The sequence below is a fragment of the Pristiophorus japonicus genome, chromosome 24 (assembly GCF_044704955.1).
Source record: "Pristiophorus japonicus isolate sPriJap1 chromosome 24, sPriJap1.hap1, whole genome shotgun sequence".
NCBI lineage: Eukaryota > Metazoa > Chordata > Chondrichthyes > Pristiophoridae > Pristiophorus > Pristiophorus japonicus.
In genome coordinates, this window is record NC_092000.1 from 4,287,598 (window position 1) to 4,307,974 (window position 20,377).

General features: G+C 43.3%; 1 protein-coding gene across 1 annotated transcript in view; it reads left to right on the plus strand.

Moving 5' to 3' along the window:
- LOC139238010 (voltage-dependent P/Q-type calcium channel subunit alpha-1A-like) overlaps positions 1–20,377 on the plus strand; it is a 587,825-nt gene that overhangs the window by 408,032 nt on the left and 159,416 nt on the right. The window contains 2 exon segments of the mRNA XM_070867408.1: positions 17,874–17,970; positions 18,305–18,465. Coding sequence (XP_070723509.1) covers positions 17,874–17,970; positions 18,305–18,465 — 258 coding nt within the window.

Genomic DNA, 20,377 nt, shown 5'->3' on the forward strand with positions numbered 1-20,377 from the left:
ATCTGGCATTCCGTGGTGCTCCTATTCAGTCTGATTAGGGACACACGTAACAGGGTAAAAATATGGTTTATGGATTTGCAACTGAGACAGTTGTAACTCATTAAATAGTCCAACATTGTGTTGGTACCTTCACTTGGTTTGAAATATTTCATTTAAAGGAATTGGAACACATAGATTGCTGGGAGACGTAGTCAGGACAGTGGAATACAAATCCAGTGAGGTAATTACATTTATGTTGTACTGGTCAGATCTCGCATAGTGCTGTGTGCAGCTCTGGTCACTGTACGTCAGAAGCAATGTACAGGTATTGGAGAAGCTGCAGAGAAGAACAGCAAGAGTGATGCTAATTGTAATGAGGATGAGCTTCGAAAGAAGTCTAGAGCAACTTAAGCTCTACATGCCAGAGAGAAAGTGGTTAAAGGTTATCTCCATTGATGTGTATATCAAATATTAAATGATGTAGGCAAGGTGAACACATTATTACTTTTAGATTCAGTTAGGCTAGTAGTACTAGATAACGGGCGTTTAAATGAATGAAAATAAATTTAAAACAGATCTCAGAAAAAATGTCTTTGTTGAAGGGTGATTAATGTTTGGAATAATCTGTGAGGCAAGGCAGAGATGTTCGAGGGCTTCCAGTTGGATGTTAGACTGGGTGAATTAGAGTGTTAAGCTCAATGGGCTGAATGGCCTTTTCAACCTTGATATTTTCTTCTATTCTTATGAGCTAGTTTTTGCTGGCATAATAGTGGTGTTTTTGCATATGGTGGAGTGGAGTACAGTTACTTCAGGAGGGAATGGAAGGGTTCCGAAGGCTTGCATATCTTGCAATACCTTAAACCAGCAAGTAGTGTGATATACTTTTAAGATTCAAAATTTCAAATCAGGTAATTGTATATTTATGGTATGACTTCTATCTCATCAGCTATCCAAGTCCAAATTGGACCAGTTGGATTTTTGTGTCACACCTACTAGTTGTGTTGTTACTGGGAGGGAGGGTTATGATGTTGGATTAAATGAAAGATGGGGCGAGATGATCTCAGTAACATTGGTATCCAAGACCACTAAAAAAACATGGTATTCCATCTTTTCTTGAAGTAGTACATTTGTGTCTGTTGGAACAGAAGTTGCAGTTAGTGATGGATTGGTACTTACTAACTTGATCACTACCTACTGCTTTCTGTCTGTCACTTCCCCCACCACTATCTTATGCAAGAGATGCCCAAAACCTATTCCTGTACCAGCGCATATTCTGTCATATACATGCTTCATATAACATGTGCCATGCTTCATTTGTCCTGCCTGTCTGTAATGCTGAGCATTATAAAGTATAACTGGAGAATTATACTGAGACACCAAAACAATTTCTCATTCATATTATTTTCTGAACCAACTTTTGAAAGAATGAAAATAAACTTATATTATATTTCTAAATAGGCAGAAAACTCTGAACATACACAGCAGTCAGTCAACACCTAAGAGAGAAAGGATAAGTTAAGAGTTTGGCTGGAACCACTCATCAGAACTGGCACAGTCAGAAACCCCTTTAACAAAGCTGAGGCAGGACATGTCAGAGAAAGTGAAGAGAGAGAAGGGAGGGGAGAACCACACAGTTCTCCAGCTTGAATGTGCCACTTCTGATACAGTGCCCAACCTGAAATATTACTCTCTCTCTGCTCCTTCTTCTGCTGTGCACTTTCAGCAATTCTGCTTTTATTTCGTATTTCCAATATTTGTGATTTCCTTTACTTATCTTTACTATATTTTTATTCAGCGGGTGAGGGTTGAAAATTGAAAGCGTGCTTCTGTAATCCTGATGTGGTTGTGTTCCCTGTGAATAGTGTTGATTCCCCTCAGTCTTGGCCTCAAGACACTGGATCATGAATCATTGTCTGAAATATTTAGAGTAATCAGCGTCTTGGCATATATAACATGGGGGAGTTACTTTGTGCAGTGACATTGTAAACAAGTTTGAAAAAGAAATACCAACAGGCGGTCTTCATGAATACCTTTACAGTGTCACTGGACAATAACTGAATCATTCTTCAAGAATGGATTTGCAGTGATTGAGTAATTCTGTCCCCACAAATGTCTTGTTTAGTTGGGTATACTACAAGTTAGTTGTAGAATTTCCCAAGAACCAGTTGGTTGGGACTTCCTGCTTGTGCACACGCCAACCTGCAATTTTTCCCTCTATTTAATGGACAGGAAAATGGCAGACTGGCAAGCAGAGAAGTGGAAAACCCTGGCTATTATTTCTTACTAAAGGTGTTGGGATGATATCTCAATCACTGATCCCTCAGTATGCGTGCCAATGAACAGTGGTCCTTTTTTAGACAGCTCCTGGCCATTGAGAAACCCTCTTAGTAAAACTAATGATTGGATCTGTAATATATTACACCCACAATGTAATTGCCGGGCAATAATCTACCCTTTGAGTTCACGTAGAATGACGCAGCACAGAAGGAGGCCATTCAGCCCAGGGTGCCTGTGCCGGTTCTGTGAAGAGCGATCCGATTAGTCCCACACTCCTGCTCTTTCCCCATAGCCCTGAAAATCTCTCCTTTTCAAGTATATATCAGATTCCCTTTTGAAAGTTACAATTTGATGCTTGTAAATTATAAATGTTACTTATAAACTCCTGAATTTGTAACTCACTGCCAGATAGCCATTATTATATATAAAATACACCTGAACCCCTCAATTAGATTCCAGTCGAGAGTGCATTCCTGGATACCCATTGTTCTATAGGTAGACCATTCAAACCGTTGATTAGATTCCAGACTGTATCTCACTCCCAGATTTCAGTTATTCTGTGTATCTGGACTCTTGATTGGACCTGAGACCATTAGCTGCTTCTGAATATCCATTACACGTTGGCTTTTCTGCCCGATTTTAAAGCAGAATTTTGAGGCTGTAGTTTAGATTGCAGATCCGAGAGAGCTGGTTCTAGTAATGAGGCCCTTGTTTCAAATCCCAAGGTTTTTTTTGTGTGCAGCCTGGGGGAAAGGCCAAGGCCCATTGTGTAGGACATCACCAAAGTTGGAAAGTATAAGAGACAGACAAGCTAAATTAAGGAGCTAGGTGCCAATGAGTTTGAGGTTTAAAAGGCTGTAGTTTGTATGAGGAAGAAAAGATTGAGGGAGGAGGATCTGGAAAAGAATACGTCACAGTAGGATCAGAGTAAGGATCAAGGGAGAGTGATCCATCGTGCGAGAGATCTGACTAGAGAAACTCAGGCTGCTCAGGCTAGAAAGGAGTCATCTGACAGGTGGTTTTCAAGAGGTATATAAGATTATTAAGGATATAGAAAACATTAACCAGGTCTATTGCTTTAAGTTAAACAGTGGGAGTAGAACAAGGGGACACAAATTCAAACTAGTAAAAGATCAGTTTAGGATAGAATTTAAGACAGCAAAATCTTTTTCACACAAAGAGTAATCAACATGAGGACTAGAGTGGTTGAGGCACAAAACATGGAGAGAATAGAGGTAGCGGGGGAACAATAGAATCTTCCTAAATGGCTGAATTAAGATGGGTTGAAAGGCCTTCCTCACCCGTAGTGATTTTGTGACAGTGCATGTGGCCCTTAAGAGGAACAAGAGGAAAGTTCAGTGGAGCACTGCCATAGTAGCATCACTAAAATACTTAGCTGTTGCTCAAACTTGACTGCACTTTGGGTAGTGGGGTAGAGTTGTAGAAAGCATTATCATCCCTATGAGGAGTTCCAGATCTCAGTTGGCTTATTGAGGAGGCCAGGGATAGAAGCCATTCACTGGATTGAGGGAGAGCAAATCAGAGTCAACCCATTCTACCCCTAACTGGAAAAGAGCATAGCTAGGCACCTGGGGAGCTTATTGTCCAGCTACTCCCTCGTTCATGAATAGTACAGGGAGTGGTCGGATTTTAAAAAGTGGAAGAAATAAGATGCAAAATGGGGAGTAAGAATTCAACAATAAAACAGTGTACTCATTATTCAGACAAATTTGAAGTAGAAATGATATGAATGTTTCAACTCTCCTGGACTATTAAGATTTCAGAAATTTATGAATGTTAAGAATTTCAATGGTCCCTGATACTTTACACCAGAGCTGACTTGTTGCACGCTGATGTGATAGGACTTTTTCATCCGTGTTGTTCATGTCTGGGACAAGTGATTTGCTATTGCTAGGATCCACTCGCAAACAGCTATTTTCACTGTTTCCGGGACTTTTTATGCAACAATGACAGCCCTCGGGCAACAAACAATGCTACACACAGTAAGTGTAGAATTCATGGGATTTATTGGCTCATACCAAGTCACTTGTCCCAGCCATGTCCAAAAGACTCTAGGGTGGAATCACCTTCCTTGCCTGTTGCTATGGAGGAAGGAGATCCCATGGTGCACGTTCATTGAATAATTGAGATGGATTCCTTTTGAATATGGTGTAAATTGATGGTTGAGAAAATTAACACATAGCATAGAGCCTGTCAAGGGATATAATTGCATGTTGCATGTTGGTGCACGTCACATTGGGTTTCGCTGCTTGAACCTATCTTGGTGAGATTTCAATACAGCGTCGCCAAAATGTGACATTTTTGTGTTTTAAGTTATGTCGACAACAAGAGATCCAAAAATGAATTAAATTATCATTAAACATGTCCATAGTTTATTCGAGGTCATTAGAAGGCTGAAGTGTAGACCCCAAAAATGACGACCCATCGATGCACTACTAAGCACGATGCATTATTTATTGAGAAGCACACTAGGGGTGAAACATATGGTGTTAGCCACTGTTCAAACCTTCATCACCAAATGATCATTTTTCGTTTTAGTTTTTCAAATTTCCTCCCCATCTCACATGAAGCTGTTGACTGTTGCTGGGGTATGGTTCCATGGGCACCAGAAACCCTCTGGTACCTCACCCAACTGGCTGGATTTCATGTGTGCGTTTGGACTGTGGGTATCAGCAGATTGTTGAGTCATGGGGGCCATTAATCTGACCCTGATCAAGACTTCCCTCCACATCCACATACTTACAAATTCTAGTGGGGTCACAGACAGTGACCAGAAACAAGAATCCTTGCTGATTTTTTTTTGCCTTCGCTATCTCAAGGGTGTTAAGTGCACTTATGGACAGCTACTCAACACAGTCCAATACTCCAATCTGATATCTTCCTGCTCAGCGTTGCTCCGTATCACAAATGTGGCACATTCAGCAATACAGCTACTGGAGGAGCTTTCTTATTTCTCTTGTTTTTCTTATTTCTCTTCCTTTGTCTGATTTGTATTCCCATAATTGGCTATCAAAAACAATCCTGATTTCCTGGAGGCCTTTTCACCGGCCAGCAAAGGCTCAAATGGGATAAAAGAAGGGCCTTCTGAAGGAGAGGGGTCCTCTAACACCTAGATGCACTCATTGCTAGATAATTGAGAAGCAGAGTTAATGATATCCATGTAAAGGCCTGCCCATCTTCTCCTCCGGAACAACAATGTGAACCGTCCTTATATCCAGGTAAGAATGGGAGGGGAGCTTATGAACACCAAACCAGACCTACCTCAATCGGCACCCGCGTTCCTAAGCGGGACATCTGGAATGAGCTGTGATGTTCCATTTCTGAATAAAGACCTATTCAGATATTTCTAAGTTATGATTATCTTGGGTCTCAGATGCCAGTCCATGTGAGTGTAGCTACACATCACCTGAAGCTACACTGAGAAAAATCAACAACACTATCGCTCCATTGTTCTGGATTCCCACACTATGCCAAACCTAAGGGAAGGAACACAGTTGAGAGCCTACAAACCACATGGCTTTAGACTGAATTCAACTAAATCCTAATTAGTACAGATCCACAGTAGAACACTACCTATAATTTGGCACTAATTCTTACTTCAACATACCATGATAAAGCTGAGTGAAACTAAAATGTTTGATCTTAATCATAGAATCATAGAAATTTACAGCACGGAAGGAGGCCATTTCGGCCCATTGTGTGCGCCGGTCGACCAAGAGCTATCCAGCCTAATCCCACTTTCCAGCTCTGGGTCCGTAGCCCTGTAGGTTACGGCACTTCAAGTGCACATCCAAGTACTTTTTAAATGGGGTGAGGGTTTCTGCCTCTACCACCCTTTCAGGCAGTGAGTTCCAGACCCCCACCACCCTCTGGGTGAAGAAATTTCCCCTCAAATCCCCTCTAAACCTCCCCCCAAATACTTTAAATCTATGCCCCCTGGTTGTTGACGCCTAATCAGTGTACAATTCTCCTGAAATGGTGCTCTTTCCTAACATCCTCAAATAGCTGGAATTTTCTATGAATTCCTATCTTGAGAAAAGTTTGAAAATTAAATTGCAGCAGCCCAAGAGCTGGGATGGGATGTTGGGATGGAATGACAGAGGGGATGATTCCTAAACTTGAATTGGACGATATCACTGAATAAAAGAGGCAAGACATCAGAACTACCAGCCTGTACCTTGATGAGCTTTATATTTATTTCCCCCTCAATCACAAGGACTATCCATAAGATTGTAAAGGACATGTTGAAAATAAGTGATTTCAAAATTAAATTGTTTGTCTTCACAAAATGGAGTACACCAAAACCTGGCTCAGTTTCAACCAAATGACATAGAATCTACAGGACAGAAACAGGCCAATCGACCCAACTGGTCCAAACCATCGTTCACACGAGCCTCCTCCCACCACGCATCCTCTAACCCTATCAGCACATCCTTCTATTCTCCCCCATGTGCTTATGTGCCTGCCCCTTAAATGCATTCATGCTATTCGCCTCAACCAAGTTCCACATTCTCACCACTCTCTGGGTAAAGAAGTTGGGAAGACCGAAGCCATTGTCTTTGGTCCCCTCCACAAACTCCGTTCCCTAGCCACCGACTCCATCCTCTCCCGAGCATCTGTCTGAGGCGGAACCAGACTGTTCGCAATCTTGGTGTCGTATTTGACCTTGAAATGAGCTTCTAACCACATATCCGCAGCATAACTAAGACCGCCTAATTCCACCTCCGTAACATCGCCCGTCTCCGCCCCTGCCTCAGCTCATCCGCTGCTGAAACCCTCGTCCACGCCTTTGTTACCTCTAGACTTGACTACTCCAATGCACACTGGGCTGGCCTCCCACATTCTACCCTCCGTAAACCAGAGCTGGCCAACAGCCCATGTCCTAACTTGCACCAAGTCTTGTTCACTTATTACCCCTGTACTTACTGACCTACATTGGCTCCCATATAAGCATAAGCATACACAAGCAATGCCATGATTTCAAAATTCACATCCTTGTTTTCAAATCCCTCCATGGCTTTGCTCCTCCCAATATCTGTAATCTCCTCCAGCCCCACAACCTCCCCAATTCTGCGCTCCTCTAATTTTGCCCTCTTGAGCATCCCTGATTTTAACCGCTCAACTATTGGCGGCCATGCCATCCGCTGCCTGGAACTCCCTCCCTAAACCTCTCCGCCTCTCTATCTCTCTCTCTCCTCCTTTAAGACTCTCCTTAAAACCTACCTCTTTGACCAAGCTTTTGGTTACCTGCCCTAATTTCTCCTTGTGTGGCTCGGTGTCAAATTTTTGTCTTATAATCCTCCTGTGAAGCGCCTTGGGACATTTTACTACGATAAAGGCGCTATATAAATACAAGTTGTTGTGATGTGCCAATGATTGAGGGCATTTGGTTTTTTTCCGTGTCTTTCTTCCTGCCCCCACAACCAACCGTTTAATCACTGGTGAAGTCCCCTTAGCTATAGGGCTAGCCACCCTATCGGCTGGTATAAAGATGGTTACGGCCAAGGAAGAAGCGTTAACGTGGACAGTCAGACTGTTACTCAGCCTGCCAATCCTTCCACTACTTCACACTGTTCGCCAAAGGGAACAGCAAGTAAGCACGAAAAGAAGAACTCCCCTACAGTCTAGGACAGAGTTTGTTGCTTGTGGAATAAACATATTTACTTTTTTTGTTAATTAACACTATCATTCCTCAAAGCCACTAAGGTTCTTATTTTATTTGGCTCGTACACCATTGTGGCAGCCTGTCCCCATCAAATACTCAGCAGTGGTTGCCAACTGCTGGCTCTGGAGGCAAGGCTTGGCAAAGGATAAACATTTGGTGCAACCCGATTTTCCTTTAGCTGGCAGCAAGCTGTCAAAGAAGCCAGGAAATTATGGGTAACTTTCCACTTAGCTGGGCAACAGAACTTGACAATCCTTTCAAGTGTAGAATGTCTCCCTTGCTCTCTTTGAGCTGTAACTAGCTGAATTTCTCTGCCTGGTAGAAAGTATGCAACAAAGAACTGTGAAATGGCTAATGTAAAAATTAGGCTTCATTTTGGCAGGAAGATCGTGGGTTCTTGCCATTCTATATTCTTCCTACACAACAGATATGGGGGTGGTGGATGTGTTCATTTACAATTAAACTATTCACGGCACAGACCAGCAGGTACTGGAACACACAGAAGGCACCGAATGCCTTGGGGATCATACCCCAATGAGAGTCGGTAACTTTAGGAGAGGAGGGGAAAAATTGAGGGGAGTCAACAAAAATATGCCATTCATCATGTAAGTTTTACGAATTTTTTTTTTATTAATGGGATTATTACAAGGCTGGATTTTAATATGAATTATGTCATGTGAGTTGCTCCTCTTCAAGTGCCTTTGCGGCTATCTTAACGTTCCTGTTTTATCCATCATTTTAAATATCATGGAGATAATATTTAAAAATTGTGGGGCCGTGTCGTCCCCAAGTCTTACTATTTTCCCCTGGGAGTCACAACAAATAAATGATTATATTCACCACCAGTCACTTTTGGTAAGAAATCCCACTCCGTCAATTCCACACAGTGTGCCATCAGTGTATTATCACCACCATACAATGCCTCAGGAGAAAATAATGGCGGATTAGACAGAGACAATATTCTAACATTGCATAACAGCTTCCTGATAGCTCAGCTTATGTAGCTAACCCCAGCCCCCTCTGAGATTTAGTAAAATCAGCCAGGATTTCTTCTCCTGATCGATACCCAGTGACCCCTGCTGGGACAGCATCTAGCTCAGCCGTGCTGCTACTCACTCCCACCGCGCACTGTCCAATCCCACACGTGGTCACGTGAGCAGGGTCGCTGAGAGCTGTCGCCATTCGTAGAACCGCACCCAAGCACGAGTCGACATTGTCAGAAGTGGGGGGGGAGAGAGGGAAAAAAAGTAATCACAAATGACAACGCTGAGTAAGTAACGCTGATATGGAAATAGCCACTGTTGTCCATCTGCAATTCATGCCAGCTCTCACCAGCTTGTGTTGCCTGACACCAGAAGGCACTGCATGTTACAAGCTGAAGACATACATCACTGACACCTGGTTACTGTTGGGAACTGAATCTGGGCATCATTGATAGCTCCATGATGTTTTTAAATCTTTTGCTATCAATCGGGTTCAGTCGTGTTGGTCTGGTCTGCCTTGTGTTATCATAGTGATCTATTTCAAGTATGCATAGTGTGGAGCCTTTGGTATGGATGTTCACCGTTGCAGCTCTGTCTTTGTTCTGGAGTTGTGACTGACTTGGACACCCTCCCCACCCCTCTGCCCCGCAGTGGTAGCATTGACGTTCCCATGCAGAGATTTTGGAAAGAATGGTGAGAGGCTGGTGGGGGTGGGGGGGGTTGGTGGTCATCCAGGTCAGAGCACAGAGTGGCAATGCAGCATTTATGAGCATGGCGCTGACATGATGTAGCTCGTGTTTTTTGTTTAAATCGCTCTTACCTTTCTCAACAGGAAGCCGCCGTCGCCAGAGGTGGGGTCAGATCAGGAGTCCACTGAAATGTAAATCACCCAACGCAGCTGGCGCTGGGATTTATTAAAGACATTTATTGTGCAACGGATTGTTCATTGGCATTTAACTGCTATTCAGAGGACCTTATTTACATACTTTAACTTTTTAATTTCCCCCTCCATATTTATAATTTTCATTGACTCCCTATTCTGTGTGTCTTCATGCACCATTTATCTAGCTTCCTAGCAACTGAGATGGATTGAGGCCTTGGCCCTGTCCCCAAGACTTCAGAGTGCAAGTGTATAAATAACCAACCACTAGAGCCATTGGAGAGCACGGCAGGATGCTGTTCTCCTCTGGGGCTCTCCTGAAGCACCTCCACTCTATCCAATGCCTGCACCCAGCTATCCCAACTAAGTTCAGGAATTCAACAGGAATTTGAAACGCCTGTGATCCAGGGCACCATGTAACAGCACCTCAGCCCAGTCATGAGCTGTGCTGCTGGGTGCAATTGCCAGGTTTCTTAAACGCTGACCAGTAGCTTCTGTTAGCCTGGTGTGATTTTGTACGATACAAACCAGGACTGTCCCGGGTGTAATTCCTGGCTGTATTGAGTTAGCTGGTCTGCAGCAAGTGGAAGATAAGCCGAGACTATCTAATGCTTCCTGACGGAACGTCCATGTGTGGGGACATGGGGTGAGGATCGACTCATCGGTAATGCTGTACCATGGTCAAATTTCCTGCTGAGTCTCACCATTAAGCCTCTCAAATTGGCCACTTGGTTGAGATACCAGAGGGCCAGAGACACCTTCAGGATGTTACCCAGGTAAAGCAGTGCCTTCAGGAGCGGTGGGATGTAAAGAAAAGAAAATTGAGGTATAAGAATATAAATGGCGCCAGGCTCAACCTACTCTGTCCAATCACTGTATAATACAGTAACTGTTCACAGTAAGGTTCTGCCCATGTCGTATTGTCAGATTCATTTTTATACCTTCATTCATTCATAGTCAATCAGTGACTAGAAATGTGGACAATGCAAGCGGCGTGCACTCCATAACCCTCGTAGTCTTTAATTACTTGACTGATGCTTGTCCCAGTCCTCAGCTATCCACATACTGAATCGCCTGATGCCATCTTCCCAGAATGTACTGAGGCTGAGGCTGGGGGCTGTAGAGGGCCTGGTGCCCAACAAGAGTTGGGCCCGATGTCAATAGTTGTCTGACTGCAGAATATAGCAATGGCAGTCACCGTAAAGATCACTCCAAGTGATCGAGAGATAAAAGACGAGTAATGTTCAGCGCTGTTCTCCCTGGTTCTCATTGTGACCAGCACTCTCTGTATTGTATTACTTTCGTGGTTCCTGGAACAGTAGGTTCTATTAATAGATTAATGTAGTTGGTGTGCTAACCCTCCTGCGGCTTTTATTAAGAGATATTTGGACCATATATATGCAAGAGTGATGGTTTTCTGATTTTAAATCTGTTTTTTTTACTGCACTGTAAGTAATCATGCCTTGTGTAATTCAGTTGTGTAGTGTTGGATGGAAGATGCACAATGTGGAGTAATGGCATAAGAGTTCGTCCAGTGACATAGAGCCTCTGTTACACAATCATGTTTTCTGCTCACATTTGGTTCATTTGCCTAAGGAGGTTTTGATAGATCGCAACCCGCCAACCCCTCCTGCAAGACAACCCTTCCTGCTGTACCGTCCCGCCTACAATCCTATGGCCATGTATATGTCAATATATGTCGATCCCTTCTCTCAAGAAGTGTATACAGTGCAAGCATCAGTTGGGATTGGGATTTATGTTTCAGTACAAAGTTCAGATTGCTAAGTAGAATTTTCTTCCTGTGTGCAGTGATTTTTTTCCCTTCCTTTTCAGTATCAGCCCATCAATCCCCATCACATGCCTACTTTATACAATGTGTTCTTGTGTACAGGACTCTGTAAAGCACATTTTCTTTTTTTTAAATTGTTTTTTTACACTTGCTAATTTTTCTCCTCTTTCCTGAAGGCACTGACTTGTGATGGCACGCGGTTCCATGGGCAGTGACCATCTTTTAGTACCGGGCCAAGTGGCCATTCATCAGATGTGGGACTAGACAGTGAGTGTTGCCTATGGGCGTATCACAGCTGTGCCCGATCCTCCATTCTTCTGATGTTCATTCATGGCACCCTTTCCAGCAGGAGGATAGCAATCAGGAATTTAATACTGGCTGGTTTCTCCCCACAACGCCAAACACCCTCCCATCTCCCCCACCGGCCGAGGGGTGCTGAAGCCAGATATGGGGCCTCTATTGCATTCCCAGCCTTAAATTGGTGAACACAGACAGGTTGCAACATCGAGCCTCCCTGGCCTGTGTACTTCAGTCCGTCAACTGGGGTGCATTTACCCCCTCAAGCATTGGGAACACATTTGGCAACAAAATTGGAACAAAGTGGCATTGTAAAGAAGTGAAAATCAGCCAGAGCTCATGCTCCTGATCCCTACCCAATGACTCCAAATGGAAATTACGCGTGAATTATGGGCTCAACTGTGATGTGCTTCATGTTTAACTATCCAGCCAACACTCACCATCTGGGGTTATACCTGAAGAATCGCCACTGACCAAAGGGCAACCAGCCTGTGGACCCGTACCCCAGCAATCGGTCAGTGCTCTCAGGAGAAGCGAGAAAATTGGGATGGGGGTAGGTGGAGACCATCGGCCCAAATTACAATTGATATTTCTGGTTTGTATGATAACTGCTATGTATACTTCAGCAATTAATAGTTTCAGTTCCATCATATCAGAGGGCAGCAGTTGTTTGTTCTAATGAAGCAATCGGGCACAGAACAGCAGCAGAAATGGCAGTTTAGCATGTTGACTGCTTTCCTTTAGTCTCTCGTCTGTGATTAGAGAACTTAATGAACCAAACAATTGGCAGTTAAATAAATGAATGATTCCTTCAGCAGTTCTGTGGTGGTGCAGTGGGTAAGGCACTGGTTTTAGCCCTCTCTGGTTATGGGTTCTGGCAGATGAAAGAGTAGAAGGTACGTGAGAGCAAACTGTAACATAATCTCGGGCTTTAGATGAAATTTTGTCCATAGATCGGAATTAACGTAATATGAACTCTGAGATTAGGTTACAGGCTCACTGCCTGGTAACTCATATTTTATGTAACATATACTGCCTTTGATGCGTGCAATGCTCAGTGTGATAGGAGTTTACAAACCAGGTGTGCTGAGTTATCTGACATTAGCTCAGGTGGCAGTAAGCCTGCTACAATTACTCTTGGGACTATAGCTTCTCGCTGTCCACTCATGCTCTCTGGAATCTGTGCATTGGATGAGGATGGGGTCAGACTCTGTGGTGATTTCCTTCACAGTTAACACTGACCATCCCACCTGAAGAATGGCCATTTGGGTGAAGTACCAGTGTTTCTGGAGCTGTATCCCAACATGGCACGTTCAGGAGATGGGAACAGAAAAATTCTTTGCAAAACATGAACTTTTGTTTTATTCTGCTTGAATCAGCGTGGTATTGTTTTGACGCATCACTGTGCAAGTTTATTTTATTTTAAGCTTGCAATATATATTAAGCCATTCCCATTAACCAATAATTGTGGCATTCTCCTCAGTCCTTCCCAACCAGTAGATGTGATGTTCGAACAGTAATGAGAGGCTCCCTCTAACTGGCTGATCTGTGGATAAGACGTGAACTGACATGCTCCGTTTTTTCTTGCACTTGAGGGGCGGAGGGGCTCGCTTAAGAAAAAAATAATTTGAGGGCAAATGAAATGAAGTTTCGTTGTGCTTTTGAAACATGAAAGAATTCCTCCCGCAATACAATCTCCATTTCCGAGTTGCGACTATGTCCCTGTTGTTTCTTATTCCTCTGTGCTCACTTTTGCGTGGTGTATTTTTCTTGCTATGAGATAAACTTCACCCAAAACTTTGACAGTCTCTGTTTTCAGTAAGAAAATAATCTGTTCTGGCAACTTCCGCCCCCCACGCCCCCTCCTCCCCCAGTTAAGAATGCGAGAAGGGAGCACAGTCTGGAGGAATACAAAACAGCAGAGGGAAGGAGGAGAATGGGAATGAAGGATTAAGGGCTACTTTTCTGTGGCTTAGTTTCCTCTCAAGTCGAAAATTCACGCTTTATCCATAGACAGGCACTACCTCAGAAGCCATGAGTCACTACCTGGAGTTTTGTAGGGACGATTGCATGCTAGTAAGAAGTTTCGTAGGGGAAGAACAGAAGAGGGAAACAGGAAATAGTGGATACTGAACAGGCATCCGTGTTTTATATATTAATGATTATGACAGAACTGTGCCTCTTCGACGAGTTTTACTTAGACTCCCAAGAGGTAATTAAATGCAACATGGATGTCAGTCAGTATTTTATTTATAACACTCCTGTTGTGTATTTTACTTGAAGAAATGAATTTGTAAGTTGTTGCATTTTAATAACGAGATGATATCACTATTCCATGATGACACCACTTGTGTGGAAATACTACGAGTGTTATAAAAACGGCTTTGCTCTCCACTGCTGAGGCACCAGTGTGTGCTCATTGTGTGTCCATGTCGCATATAAGTTAGACGCCGAAAGTTTAATTAAGTCAATTTCTTATTTACGCATTCAATCTGACAGGGCTGCGGACTGCGTTGTCACACCACGTGCTGTAACCTACGCTGTCCCAGCACGGTTGTGGCACTGGACAAGTCCTAATGGGAACTGTGCTGTGGGAGTGACACAAAATGGCATGTGTAGTAGAAAACCATTTAAATTCTTTTACAGCTTGTACTTGGTCACAGGTATGATGTGAACACAGACTGGTGGAGAGTGACCTTATGTTAAAACAATGGTTTAAGGTAACCACATTAGCGCCTTTAATTGCGATGCTCAATTCTCTTGAATTTTCCCCTCCAAAGTCAAAGGAAACTGCACTCTGTCAGTGAGGCTATATCCTGACTGAGTTCTATAATGTAGCATGGCTGACATGACTGCTGGGGCCTGTGCTTTGCATCTCCTGTGTCCTGTTTCCCTATTTACTGCATTGTCTGTAATGGTGCTTCAGGTTTTTATAACTGTGCCTTCTGTTTTCTTAGTCTCAATCACCTCTGTACATGCGTTCAAGTTCTTTTGTCCTTTTTTGCACTGACCCTTTTCTCGTCTCTCTTGACTTGCTGGATCAGGAGCCTTATGGGGTAATATATTTGCTCTTTCTCTTCATAATACTGTCAGCAAGTTTGCACTGTGTTCTATTCCTCTCTGTGTATCTCTCTGTGTTTCTCTCACTCTCGATTTTATATCTACTTATATATGTATATATGTGCTTTTTTGATAAGTGATTGTGTTGCAGTTCTGCTGGGTACTAGGTACTGATGTCATTGTGTTAGACTGTGCTGGGGGATCACAGCTGATTTTTAAAAAAATCACTTTAATAACATTAAGGTGATCACACACCCAGTTTTAAACTGGCAGTCCTGTTTTGGGGCCGCTCACCCAATAATTTTGAGTCATTAACATGTTTTCAGTTGCTACATTTAAAAATGATATTATTCACAAATAGATCTGTGTGTTTTCTCATTGTTGAGCGGGCCTGTTTCGTAGTTGCACACGCTATAAGGACTATTTCACACGTGTGTGAGTTTATCTTAAAATACCATCATGCTCTATTGGAACCACGCCCCTCTTGCAGAGCCTTGCTCCAACCCCATCTTGTCTTGGTTGGGTGAAAAGTGCAAATCGTACACAATGTGAACAATGTAAAAGGTGCAACTCTTATACAGCGTCAGTTGGCCCTGCTAATTGTGGTTGGTAAGATACCGTGCTTCACTGCTAAAACTGAATTTGAGAAATTAATGTTCATAAAGCACTATATTGTGGTGCTCGTAAATGCACATTTCATTTTGTGTTTGTGCAGCTGTTCACAAACTCTAATGTTCAGCAAGCAATTTTGCAGTAGCCATCTTATGGGTTACGCATCCTTTGTATATTCAGTAAATGCTTGACAAACATACCAAAAAACACCTCACGATTTATGATTTAACAGAAACCCTAGGTTTAATAAACTAGCTGTACGCAGTGTGAGGGAAGGCGAGCCCCTTCATTGTCTTACATTGTTGGTGGCTATATCTGTAATTCAGTTTACATGGAATCTGAACATCAAAAGCCCAATGAAATTCTCCAACTAAGAAATGGTGTGAAATGCAGTATAGTCACACCTGCTCTCCATCTCATTTCAGAGAGAATCTGTGTCTAAGTTTGCTGGCTCAAAGAATTGTGTCAATTTTGCATCCATTTTTATCATTTCATGAAAATTACTGCGTTTTGAAAGAATTTTGTCATAAGGATAACATCAGAACTCATCTCTTGGACCTGGAAAAAGATGTGGTGATCTGAATTTGACACTGATTGACGAGGCCTTATAAGTCTACGCTACTGTTTAATTCTTTATGGGTACTCTGTAGATACGCCGGGACAGGCCTCTCTCACGAGGATAGGATGAGTTGGTTGTATGAGATTGCTGCCAGCACTTCCTGAACTGCAGGGCTGTAAGTGGAGTAAAATGCATCAGCTCTCAAGCGCAATGATGGAGGTTACCAGGCTAACCCTGCCATAGTCACTGCCAGGTCACACAGCCAACCTCCAGCTTGTCAACATACCCTGTGTCAGTTACCACAATATTTTAAGCTGAAGTTAGACCTTGTTAATTCTTCAAAAAAAAAAATCACATATGAATTATATTTTTTCTCTGAATCTAGGAGGTCACACAGTAGGTTGGACCTCGGCTGCTTGGGTACAATCTTACCAGACTGATGGACAAACGTTTCCTCTGTCTGGTGGTGGGAAGGATCCTATACGAACTGAGATCAGATAGTTTCAGTCCAGGTCCTAATGAATGTGCATCTTTCGCACAAAGCTACTAATAATTCAGCATCAAGTTGACTCGAAAAAGTCACAGGATGAAGTACAAAAATATCACACAGGTGCATTGTAGGGGGAAGTGGGGGTGGCTCTTTTGAGTTTGGGGCTGAAGTATATGTTTGCGACAGGGTAAAGGGAGCTTTACTCTGCGTCTGGCTGTACCATACCTAGTCTTAGAGTGCTTGATGCTTGACACCAGTGCTTGAAAAAAAAAGTGTTCTATTCACTTTGTTTTTTTCTTAAATCACTAAATGTGGTTTATCCTTTACATTTTTATTTGCCATTTGTATTTAAGCATTGTTTCCTTTTCTCTCTCAATATTTACTAACAAAGAAAGTCTTCTGTTCCTTGGTGGACATTAATCCTCCCCTTTTGGATTCAAGATATTCAATTGTACAAGTGGATTTATAATTCCCAGTAACTGATTTGATAGCGTTGGTTTTAGGTGCTGTGGGATATAGTTGAAACATCCTGGCTTTAAACGTTGGATCGGCAACCCGTTATACGCACTGCCTGATATTCATTCATTGCAATGAACTGAATCTCGGGCGCTATGTATAACGGAAAGCCGATCCGATAGCCCCCGTTTTGCGCCACCGCCCGAGGCAACATAATCTTTCACCATGCGGTACTACTCTTGATTGGAATTAGAGACTTGCACATTGTAGTGGTTAAATTATTGCATGTTTTTACCTATTAGGATAACTAATTATTCAGATCAAACAGCTTTCAGACTGAACGGTTTGAGAAATATGTTTAGCAGTGCTTTTGTTTGACGAAAGGATGCATCACGTCTGAGTGGCTGACATGCAAGTGGCTTATTCCTGATGGAGCCTGTTCTTCAAGCAGTTTAAACATCGAAAGCTGTTTGCTTTCCTGAGAGAGATAATGCAGTGAGCATTCCACTTCCGCTGGCTACAGGTTATGTTTCTGTACTGAAGTTCAGTTTAAAACAAATTACAGTCGGCTGTAAAAATGGTGTAAAAAAAAAATGACTACAGATTGCCACTAGTCTTTCATTCCAGGTGAATAGATTTACTCAAAAAAAAGGAGTGAAGTTTTACTTTAGTGTGACTATTCCTGAAATAAGGTGAGGGGTTTAGATGTACAAAAGGGAACAATTCTCTGTAAACAGCCACAAAAGGCTGTCTTATTATTGGTGTTATTCTATGAAGCGCTTATTTTGTGTTATTTTATTGCCAGTGGGAGCAAAGGAAAAGATCTGAATACCATCAAATCTCTGAGAGTGCTTCGAGTGTTACGACCCCTTAAAACCATCAAACGGCTGCCAAAACTCAAGGTAATGAAGGTTTGCTGTGATTGGACTGCTTTCAGTTCCAGATCTCCTCCTCCTTCATTGTAGGGACACGAAGACAGGGTTCCAGGTTTACGGAAAAGAACATTTGCCATGTGGTAGTGGCATTATTAGATGTGTTCAGAAGGCTTCCGAGGCACTGCCTATGAAATTGATGATTTGGTATTTCTGATGAAATCGCAAACATAAAAAAAACCCCAGAAATCTTTATAAACATATTTACCACGCGGTCACGCGCAGCAGTGATTAGTTCTGGTCAGTTTTGAATAAATGCTGCAACTTTTTCTGTCTCGCTAATTTTGTTACTCTCTCCTTCTAGGCTGTCTTCGATTGTGTGGTAAACTCCTTGAAGAATGTTCTCAACATCCTGATCGTTTACATGCTCTTCATGTTTATTTTTGCTGTAGTTGCCGTGCAGCTATTTAAGGGCAGGTTTTTCTACTGCACTGACGAATCCAAAGAGTTTGAACGGGATTGCAGGTACAGGCTAACATTCATCACACAAATTCTTCCCCGGGAAAAAGTTATGGATGGCGGTGTAGTGCATTAGAGCACAAATATATCCCACTGCAGAGTGGTGGGGTGCAGTGTCGTATCCCTGATTCGCAGCGCGATGACGCCTCAACGTCTGCTAAATGTGTCAAGAAGATTCTGGAAGAGGGCAAATTTTCGAAACACACCCCCAACTGCTGCTTTACACCTTTTAAGAAAGCTATAGATGCCCCGGATCAGGTCGCCTTGCCGTCTTGATGTATAGTATTCAGGGAGATAAGAAAGTAACGCAATGTAAACATGGTGCAACACATACCAAGGATCAGAATTTACAGTGTGTTGTGTATGGAGAAAGAGTCAGACTGGACACTGTGAGCTCAAAGTAAAGTGTGACCTTAATCTTTTATTGCAGGTCTCTAGCGTGCCTCTCCAACCTGTGAAGCCTCCTTAAATACCTGTGCTCCCAAGGGATTATGGGATTTCTTGGGACTCCAGGGAATGAGCCCTCTGGTGGCTGTACAGAGTAATACAGACCACATATACAACAACACTGCGCCCCCCCCCAAAGTCGATAGTGTAACTATTTACAATGTGAGTCGATCTGGAGCCCTTCTTGCCCTGGTTGATCATCTCGGTGTGAAAGCTGGTGTTGTTGAATCATTTGTTGGGCCCTCGTTGGGCTGCTGTGCAGCTGGCCTTGCTGGCTGCCTGGTGTGTTGGGTCCTGCTGGGCTGCTGTGGATGATGGGTTCTGCTTCATGGTCAACCGTGGTGCCGGTTGCCACTGGTGTGTGTGTTGGGGGATCAAAAAAGGTAAGGTCCAAGGTGGGTTGCTCAGGATAGTCCGTGAATCTGAGTTTGATTTGGTCCAAGTGTTTCCGGTGAATTAGTCCATTTGAAAGTTTGACCCGAAACACCTTGCTCCCCTCTTTGGCCACGACAGTGCCGGGAAGCCACTTGGGACCTTGTCCATAATTTAATACAAATACAGGATCATTGACTACAATCTCATGTGACACATTTGCGTTATCATGGTATGCACTTTGTTGAAGCCGCCTGCTCTCTACCTGTTCATGTAGATCAGGATGAACTAACGAGAGCCTTGTCTTAAGTGCTCTTTTCATGAGCAGTTCAGCAGGTGGGATCCCAGTGAGTGAGTGGGGTCTCATGCAGTAGTTAAGCAGGAGTCGGGATAGGTGAGTCTGCAGTGAGCCTTCAGTTACCCTCTTCAAGCCTTGCTTGATGGTTTGCACTACTCTCTCTACCTGACCATTGGACGCTGGTTTAAACGGGGCAGATGTGACATGTTTGATCCCGTTACAGGTCATAAATTCTTTGAACTCAGCACTGGTAAAACATGGCCCGTTGTCGCTCACCAGGGGATCAGGTAGGCCGTGTGTGGCAAACATGGCCCACAGGCTTTCAGTAGTGGCAGCGGACGTGCTAACCGGCATTGTCTCACATTCAATCCACTTGGAGTACGCGTCTACAACCACAAGGAACATTTTACCCAAGAACGGGCCTGCATAGTCGACGTGTACCCTAGACCACGGTTTGGAGGGCCAAGACCATAAACTTAGTGGCACCTCCCTGGGTACATTGCTTAACTGCGATCATGTATTACATCTGTGAATGCAGGACTCTAATTCTGCATCGATACTGGGCCACCACATGTGGAATCTGGCTATCGCTTTCATCATTACGATGCCTGGGTGGGTATTGTGGAGGTCATTGATGAAGGTGTCTCTGCCCTTCTTGGGGACCACTACGCGCCACAGAAGGCAGTCTGCCTGTATAGACATTTCATCTTTGCACTGCTGGAACGGCTTTATCTCTTCCTGATTTCCACTGGGACACTGGACCAGCTCCCGTGAAGCACACAGCTTTTGACCAGAGATAAT